Consider the following 9,992-nt stretch of genomic DNA (forward strand, 5'->3'; position numbering starts at 1 on the left):
AGGTCAAATGTGTAATATATTAGGGGAACTATCGTAGCATATGGAAGAAATATATATAATATAACCAATAACTGTAATAATAATAATCATTAGAGTATCTATGTGTTATCATTTTATGTGTATAGAGTTTCTACAGAATGGACCAAACGCTGGGTCTGGATGGAGCCTATCGTGTTTTTCATGAGTTTCATGGGTTCTCCTACTGTTACGGGAATTTTAAAGAAAAATCCTTAAATAAGAAGGATCGGATTCAAAGCATCAAAGTTTAAGTACATTTTCCTGAAGATGGGCTGTGTCAACCCCTGTAAATTGTTAACAGTCAATTTGCATATAATGCATTTAAACAACTTTCTTCAACATATCCCCTAATGAGTAGCCACTATGTCCCCAATCTTGATGTCACCTCTCTGACCTGTCCCTAGGCCCCATTCTGTTCTCAAATCCCTCTATTTATACATTAACCTGAACCTTACCTTACCCTGCCAGTCTCAGGAAAACAGCAATAAAGGGAAATGCCCTAAGGACATATAATGTATAAGTTAAAACATCTAACTAGCTGTGTAACCCTAATTTTTATAACACCTACATTTTTGGAAGGGTGAGGTGAGGTGACGGGTATTCAGCAGGTTACACTCTGCAGCTAAATATCTACACTGCACCTTTACTGTTTAAGCAGAGCTATAGTGGTTCTTTAGATGTGTAACCACATAACCACATAAACAAAACCACACAGAAGCTTTCTAACAGGCTTTTATTAATCAACCTTCTTTGTCTTTGTAATTAGACTCACATCCCAGTTGGATATTTATAGATTTCCTTGGGGGGGACAACATATTTATCATGCTGACATTTTAGAGAAAACCTTTACACTATTTGGCGAATCAGGAAATTACAATGTACAACTTACAACGTGATAGGTCATCTTAGCAACGGGGAGTCAGCTGATTGGATATAGAGTATGTTCAGCAGTAGCATCAATGTACACGTGGTATAAACACTGAGATTTATGGGGTAAGATGGGCAGCCAAGATTCACCGGGTCACATAAAGGCCACTGGAAAGAAAACCAATATGAAGCATGCCCGAGGGTGTTGGACACCACAGGTCGACAAACACGCCTCTGGTGGAAGGAGGAATGTTGAAAGGTGCAGCAAAAAAATCTGGAGGATGGAGGATGGAGGATGGAGAAGTAGGGCTGTGGGATGAGAGAGGCACTCAGACAGGAGCCTGTAATCCACTTCCTGTTGGGATGAGTTTACGACAAGCTCACATCCATTTTTCATACTTAGCAAGGTACAGACCTCAAACTGATGTCTGCCACAGCAGTTGAGCTGAACTGACCTTTTGGAAGTTCAGAAAAGGACGAGGTTGTCAGTCCAAACAACAGCTGCAGGCCTAACCCAAGTCAAAAATTGAATATAATATTCATTAGTATCAGTATTAGTTTTCAGTATTGTATAGCCACCTGAAAATAAGTATTTGTGTTTTTGTTTACCTTAAAATGAGACTTTTAAATCTACAGACAGTGACAGTGTAAAGACTGGACGTCGTATCCGTGCCTCAAAATCACCTCAGGAATGTTTGCGAATGCAGCTCAAGGGATATTCAGAGAGGAAACAACATGAAGTCCGGTCCAGGACTTGATCCTGACCTGGAGCCTGTCTTGTCCTTTGTTAATGCAGCAACAGCACTCACGCATCCATCTGTCAGCCGTATGGAAAAGCACAATATCACGATGGCACAGATGAAATCAACAGAGTATCATAGCATGATTATAACAGGTGTTCACATCATCAGTGAAGTGAAGTTGACAACAGACATAAATGAGCAACCATCAAGCATAATATGACTGATCTGTGAATCAGAGGTCAAGGTCAAGAGTTTAAACGTGTTGCTCAGCTTGTTCTCCGTGTACACACAGGAAGAAGCTGAGGTTAGTGCCCTTGTCTCAAGTTTTAAATGCAGACAGGCAGGTGTGTGATATTTGATTACATGTTGTGTTGATGAACTGTTTCCTCTGCAGGAGAGCAGGGCGTGCCCGCCTTTTCCTGCATGATTACAACCTATCAAATTATAATTTTGGTAATGAAGGTTGTGATTGTGCAGGTATGCTACTATAAAATAACTTTGAATGAGCGAGTGAATAAAAGCATTTAAAGCTTTTGGATGATTATCCATCCAACATTTTCCATCTGGGTTAGGCGTGCCCCTTGCAACCCCCTGATTTCCCAGATATATATTAAAACTGTTGCTATCACAGCAATCTAATGATAGCAAAGGGCATAAATAGTGTGTGATCCTCTCTCTCTCTCTCCCTCTCTCTCTCTCTCTCTATGGAAAATTACAATGCCTCTTGTTTAGGTTTATTCGCGTGAGAGGAAATTTTTTTAAACAACCACGCCCATTTCACTATTATGATATATCCCTCTGCTGTTGGAGGAGGGGCAGGACAGCAGGGGAAGGGTGGTGTGTTGATCAGTTGAGTCAAACGAGCAGCGAAAAGGAGCACACAGCGGAGGTGGTGTAACTTAACAAAATAAAAGCAAAACGAGCACTCCCGCATTGGAGCTGCTTTTATTTTGAAAGTCCAAGCGCGTGAGTGCGTACGTTGTGCTTACGTTCGAATTGACGCAGCCGTTAGTCGATTCGTCAGTTGGTGGGAAGAAGAAAAAAAATCACCGATAATCGACAAAAAACTGCGTTTATCAGCTTAAATACTTTTGTACACGTCGAGTAGGTTTGGATTTACGTTTTTTTAAACTGTCGGTAAAATGGGAAACTGCCACACCGTTGGACCAAACGAGGCCCTTGTGGTTTCAGGTAACGTTACTGCCTTTTGTGTGTGTGTGTGTGTGTGTGTGTATGTATATGTGTGTGTGTGTTTTAAACGGTCCTCCTTCCTTCGGTTTGTCAAGTAAAACGTTTAAGAAACGTTCAGTTAACGTTTATTCGAGGTTTGGCTCATATATATATAAACGTATCGAACAGGCTAACAGAAAGCAACCGTTAAGGAAACCTACAACAAACCACACGAACATGTGATGTGTGAATTTCGCAGTTGGTCCACTCAAACCACGAACGACCAAAAAAAATGCTTATATCTATGTTGTTTGCTCGCTAAATCTGTTTCTATGTATCCTAAAAAATTAAATAGCTTCAAATGAGAGACGACTGCAACATTTCCCCTTTAAAAAGACAGCATAAATATAACATAAACACACCTGTTTTTTATTTACTAGTCTTCTGAAATGTGTTGTAATACATTTAAAAATGCTCTCCACATTTTTTTGGTTTTAATTCTCTATCTGTATCTTACATATCTCATTTTTATTTCATTTAGTCACACTAAACTAGCTATTATATGGTTTACTACAGGGATTAAGATGTTTATTTTCTGTCTTGAGCAGTGGATTTAGGGTATGGTGGTGGCTCTCTGCTGCAATACAGCAAAATAAATTAAATTACAAGGGAGGCGCTGATAAACTCTTATTGCACAAAGCATCATGTGACAGGACACCTAAGACTTTCTTAATTCCCGGGGGGCCCCTCATATAAAAACTCAGGGGCCCCCCCTTTTGTGTCAAACACCCACTCTGCAGTGTGTCACTAATTTCTATGTCGTTGGCCGATAGTAACACATTCCTCATTGATGTGATGCGGATCTCAGGCCTCACTTTTTTAGGACCTTTGCCTCTGTTTCGAAATACTACATGTGATCTTATAAATGTGGTTTTGCAGGCTGTAGCATAAGCGCTCTTCTGTAACTGGATCTGTTTGTGCAGTTTTCCTGTTTATTCAGCTCGTGATGAAGAAAAAAAGATTTTCCATCTCCAGTACACTTTTTTTTTTTTTAAATTTTATGTCAGAGCGTGTCAGTTACCACATAGTGGAGTGTAGATTGGTAGGAGAGCTGAGTGGGTGTGAGTTAAACATCCAGATTTCAAAACAGAGTAATTCCACAAATTAGGAAAGACATTTTAAGGGCGTGTGTTTGCTAAAGCGTAGTTTTCTTTGTGACTCTGCGTACCGTACAACTAAAGTTGATGATATATTTTTAGCTTGTGTAAATTCTCCCCATTCATTCACTCCCCCTCCCCCCACCGCCTTTAAACTGAATGCAGCCAGGAATCTCAGTTATGTTAGTGGTGGACCGGAGCCACGGGGGTGGCGCGTCTAGTACCGAGCGTATATCTATAGGTCCTCGGCATTTAGACTCGGCAGGACTCCGTCCAGCCCACATTTCCTCTTCAAAGCTGAGTTTCTAACCTGTTTATTTAAATTAGTTGTAACAGAGCATGTCCAACAAATATAGTCATGGTATGCGCTCTGCTCGTGGTTGGCCTCTTTTGGGATTCAAGAAGTACAAAGGCAAAAGTCAGCATAATTAAGTCAGATATCGAATTGTTTTGTGGCAAGACAGAGGGACATGAGGCAGCATAAAGACCCACGTGACTTGAGTTTACTGCTCAGCTTTCCAAGTACTCTGTCCCTTTTCCTGGCAGTGCTACCGTTTCCTGTGTCAACCAGGGATGTGCCTCCATTGTATAACGTGAAGAATGGGAAACGTAATCTGCCACTGTGTTAGAGACGGTGATTTCCCCTTATTTAAATGACCCCAAACGATACTCTTTAACTGTAATGTTGAGGGGAAAAAGCATCAGCCGTTTGTGATATGATGTGGGTCATTATGTGCTGCTGTAATGTTTGGTTGTTGGTCTGTGTCAGTAAAGATAGTTCATCTACTCCCCCCCTCCTTCCTCTGTCCGTCACTTAACATGTGACAGCTGGGAATGTCACACTAAAGGCTGCAGATTAAACCATCAGACTGAGGCCAGCGAGCGGGAATAATATGTGTTGCAGAAACTAACTTTTATCTTATTGGAAACATCTCACGTTCACTTAAAAACTGTTGTTACGGTAATTTCCACAGCGTCACGTTGCGAGGGGAATCGGATATCTTTGTTTTGCTGCGAGGCATTTGTTTGCTTTCACGTGAGCATCGTCAGGAGAGTTTATCGTAATGCGTGAGCTGGAAAATTTGCATCAAATCACATAAACAACCGAGATTGAATAAACCCCATGCTGCACCATGTGTGTAGATTAAATTATGAAATAAAATCAGAGTGGGAACGAATCAGAACGAAGCATTTGCATTGAGAACACAAAGGTGTTTTACATCTTTTAGCCCTGATATGAGGGGAAAACACAGGTTTAAACAGGTTAGATCACAATAACTCACCTGTGCGTGTGGGAAAGAACAACAGAGGAGCACATGCTATGTGTGTTGTGAGTAGACGATAGATTGTGGTGTGCGTTTATGAGCTGCTGATCATCTTGCAATGGAAACCACTTGCAAATTATGAAAACTAGGTCACAGTCTGGAATACTCCCTTTCTTACATGCTGCAGCTACAGTTGCAGTTATTATAAATGTACTAACTAACATGACGTCTATTTCATCTGTGTTCTTTCCAAAAGGTGGCTGCTGTGGCTCAGATCAGAAGACCTATGTTGTAGGAGGCTGGGCTTGGGCCTGGTGGCTCATCTCTGACATCCAGAGGTAAGAGCGGTCTGTCTGCTCTGGCTCCAGACCAAAGGCAATCTCTCAGAGCCAGTCAGTCTTAGATGGCACTGCGCTCGCAGACTCACTCAGGAAGCTTTTAAGAAGAGGGTTGGCTGCAGATCGTCACGACAGGTTGACACGTCTGAAAAAATGATGCTCATCTCGGTATTAGAAGTCTTACTCTCTCCGCATCTTAAGCACAATACCGAATTAACAGGCTCTTCCTCAAAATATGTTATACATAATAAGATTTCAATTCCTAATCAGTGGATATATTTTTTTACTTTTAGCCCTTAGGGGTCTATCTCTTCATCCATTTGGTCTAAATTTAAGTTTTTCCTATTATTAACAAACCAACAATACATTTTACGATCTTGCGTCAAACCCTTTAGCTTCTTCCTCCGTGCCATAGGGCTCCATTGTTGCCCCAAAACTACTAAAAACACACCAGTGAGTCACACTGTTGCACTCCGTGACATGATCCTTCATTACCATGATCATGGGCACTGGTTTATTTCGAGTCAATCCCATATACATTGTTCCAATGCTATAAATATTCTCTTGGACACCAAATTTAACCCACAGCTGAAGCAGCAAATGTTCTGTTTAAATGTTGCCATGGGATTTGTTCACAGTAAGATAAAATAAGATGTCTGATGAGGCAGGTATTTGTAATTTAGCTGAGTGAAGCTGCAGCTAGTTGGAAAAAAATGAAAAGGAAATGTTTATTTCTCTTTCCTACACTTATAAAATTGAGTGAAGTATAAAGTATTCATGGTCGATTGAGGCAAACAACGTTGATATTAAAAATCTAATGTTTACCAAATGTGTAAACAGAGCGGATCACCGCTGCTTTAAGTGCAGCTCCGACCAACCAGCGTCTGAGAAAATGCTGGAAAGATAAACACATGGTACACAATGTGAAGGTCAGGGAAAGTTACAAACATAATATTTACAAAACAACTCCAAAAAAACATTAACCTCTTAGTGCGATGAACTTTGAATTCTAAACTTCTGACAAGAAGAAGAAACTGAAAAAAAATGTGCATGTGTTTGCATTTGAAAACAAATCTAATTTGGGTTTTTTTGTCTTCCAGACTTTAAAACCATGAAACAAAATCTCGAGTCTGATCTAATCAAGTTTACAGTAGTCCGAATCAAGAGACCTGCAGCCACTCAACAGGAGGAAGACTCGTAAACTGTTTGTTTGACCTTTAACTCGCTGTAAAGTACAAAGCTGCATACCCTAAAATGTGTAAAACCTCAGAGTTTAAAGTCGCTGAGTTAACGTCTGAAGCAGCGTTCGTTTGCAATCAAACTGTTGAAACAGTCTGGACTGTTACGTAGCCAGCTTGTCTGAGTGCTCGCAGATATATTTATTTGTGGTTTGGTGTTTTTATTTTTTACCTTAAAGCTCCGCTGCATCAGGCGTTTTTTTCAAAACATCTAGCTGTTACAAGAAAACTGCTAAAAGTTATCTGTGGAGCTCTTGGTTTTAATCGATGTGTTACTTGGTGTTTGCCCGTCTCTTTGTTTCTACTTTGCTAACCTGCTTTGCTTTGTCTGGTGTCGATTTTGTTCTGTCTCAAGCCCCAGTGTGTCGTCTCCTTCAGGTTACCCATTTCCCACTAAGTGCTGCTCTTTGTCTTTTAGTTGCTAGGAAACGAAATGGTAGCAGCTTGACAATAAAATATAGTTGATGCATGGCTGAATTTATAAATCCCCATTTAGAGACCGGCCATCCCAGGAAAGCCTGTCTCGTCTGTTTTTATTCGCCATTTTGGTCGCAGTGCAGTTTGATCAACATTTCTTGGCTGATAAAAGCAGATGATGATCTTGCTCCTCTACAGAGTCCACTTCAGCTAAAAGCCCTGTGTGCATAAGCTAAACAAGGAGAGGCAGTGTGGCTTCCCGCTTGTGATGCAGTAATCATGTTAATGTCCAGGCCTGTGACTCATTGATCTAATTCTTCTGGAAAGAAGTAGGAGGTGGAGCTGTTAGAGAATCTCCTCTTGCTCCACTCAGCGCCCCTCCATGTCTTCGCCTCTGACAACAATAAATCCAGTCAGTGTACAAATCAGTGTTTATTGTAAGAGAACAGCTCAGGTTGTTTTTATCAGCTCTGAAACATACTCACTTAAATAATCCATCCGGAGATTAGTGCTGAAGTACAGCGTAATGGTTGTTTGGAGAGGACATTCCTGTGTAATCTCCATACAGACGTAATCTTGGAGACGTGCTTGGATCAAGAAACCTTTCAACGCTGACTTGTCATCTATGGATCTCACTCTTTGTTCCAGTTTACTCAAACATTTGTTAGAGAGAATCTGTGGCAGCTCTGGTTTTGTATGAGATGTCACATCTAAACATAAAAAAAGAGCCTTTGGCAGCAAATATCGAAAAGCAGCAAAAACAGGAGGTCAGGTTGTGTCTTTTACCCCCTCTCTCTTCCCTCTTCTTCTTGACCTTGGTTACTGACATTCCTAACAGCTGTTGTCCAACTTACTGTTTTGCCTCTGCTATTCCCGCCTGCCTGCCTGCCTGCGTAGAATGTCTCTGGAGGTTATGACCATCCTCTGTCGCTGTGAGAATATCGAAACTTCGGAGGGTGTTCCCCTGGATGTGACAGGGGTGGCTCAGGTAATGCATAAAAAATAAATAAAAAAAAAGACCCCACCCCAAAAACAACAAAAAAAAGCAGCGGCTGGTGCTCGAGACCACAGGACGACTCAGGAAAATGGTTTAACTAACAAGCTAACGTCTGTGTGTGTTTGTTTTTTCTCATCTTCATGGCTTTTTTTCCTTCGGCAGAGGAAGGGAGACGTCACTAACTTGGGCTTCGCCATAAAGCTGAACTCTGAGTCACCTTTGGCAACGGGGTCAATATATGGAGGCTATAGACCTGGCTAAATTGATCACTGATCAAAATACAAATTGAATTATTTCAATGAAGCTGCATTTGATTATAAAATTCAGACAAAAATCAGAATCCTACAAGGTTTGGATAGCGTCTAATTTTGCTCCGTTGTTAGTGGTCTGGAGTCCTTGGGTGAATGGTTTTCACTTTGTCCTGTTTCTTTACTTGTGTTCTGGCCCTTCCCTTCATTTGCTTTCCCTCCGAACATGTCAATTTTTATTTTTTTATTTTTCCACATTCTTCACAGGATAACGCTTGAGATTATGACCCTGCAGCCCAAGTGTGAGGATGTAGAGACAGCGGAGGGTGTAGCTATTACTGTCACTGGGGTGGCTCAGGTAAATCACCACACTTTTCCCGGGAATGCCAGTTCAGACTCCTCCACTAACCCACAACCCCACCCTCCCTCTACTCCCTCCTATCCCCCTCCTTTCTCTCTGGCATCAACCCATATTCACAGCAGAGGTGGTATCTCATACAGAGGGCTCAAGTGAAGATGCACATCTATATTTTTGATTAAGACATTAAGGTACAGAAACACATACAAACAGATGTTGGGTCAAATTGTTGTCTGCATGATTCCCCCTCATATCTGGGCAGAATACGCCGAGTTAAACTCATCTGACCCGGCCTGCAGTCAGACTGACAGTGGCACTGTGTCCAAAATGCAGCCTCCAGTTGGCGCTCTGTGTCTGATAACTCTTCAAACTGTAGTCGCATTTCATTGTCACACGAGTACCTGTAGCTGTACGCATTAATGTAGGCTCTTGCATTTTGTTGACACAGCGTTATTTTCTGTCTGAACCTGGGCATAGTGGGTCAGGAGAAGGGGGTCTGTGTAGAGCCTGATGTTCAGTGTTTTTTGGTTTCTTTTATTGTGTCTGCTGTTTGTTTGTTTGATGGTTTCATCCTGTTCAGTGCCAAATTTAACTTGTTTAACTTTGAGATGTTAAAGGGAAAATCCACCTTAAATTAAAATTCACTGTATCCATTTGGGTAAAGACATGTACATGTAAATACAGGATGATATTCTTTATTTATAGCACTTTACAGTGCGACAAAGTTCTTAACAGTATAAAACAGTGAAAACTACCAACATTAAGGAGGGTTAACAAATGTTTGGTAATCTAAATTTGACACCTATTCGCTGAGTGAAGGAAGGTTTCTCTTGGTCAACAGCATTCTTTACAAGTCACAGTCACTTTATATTTATCATGCATGCAGAAGATAAAAGCATGTTCCAGCAAGCACCGAAAAAAAACAAAGCCAAGCTCTTGCTTGCCTTAATCGGGGAATTAGTTCTGCTCATAGACGGTATAAATAAAAATGAACATAGGTTTTTGAAGAGCCGTTGTGAAGCTCAGAGTGTGGTGGATCTTGGCCTGCCTCTCTCTTTGCAAATTCAAAAATGGAGTAAAGACTGGGATCATGGGTGGACCTGAGGTGGGCTGAGTGAAGCCTGGTTGCTCAAACAAGCCACTTGTAAAGGCAGCCACTTGCTAATCAAAGCTGTC

At 41.2% G+C, this 9,992-nt stretch overlaps 1 protein-coding gene across 2 annotated transcripts in view; it reads left to right on the forward strand.

The window, feature by feature from the left end:
• Positions 1 to 2,508: 2,508 nt before the first annotated feature.
• Positions 2,509 to 9,992, forward strand: part of LOC104923445 (flotillin-2a) — a 17,519-nt gene continuing 10,035 nt past the window's right edge. Inside the window, exons 1-3 of one of the 2 annotated variants that reach the window (XM_010736530.3) lie at positions 2,509 to 2,819; positions 5,477 to 5,558; positions 8,726 to 8,816. In XM_010736530.3, coding sequence (XP_010734832.1) covers positions 2,771 to 2,819; positions 5,477 to 5,558; positions 8,726 to 8,816 — 222 coding nt within the window. In that variant the 5' untranslated portion in view covers positions 2,509 to 2,770. Of the gene's footprint in view, positions 2,820 to 5,476; positions 5,559 to 8,725; positions 8,817 to 9,992 lie in introns of those variants that run through there. The other variant, XM_027273230.1, reaches the window with a different exon arrangement.

The sequence above is a fragment of the Larimichthys crocea genome, chromosome XXII (genome assembly GCF_000972845.2).
Source record: "Larimichthys crocea isolate SSNF chromosome XXII, L_crocea_2.0, whole genome shotgun sequence".
Taxonomy (NCBI): domain Eukaryota; kingdom Metazoa; phylum Chordata; class Actinopteri; family Sciaenidae; genus Larimichthys; species Larimichthys crocea.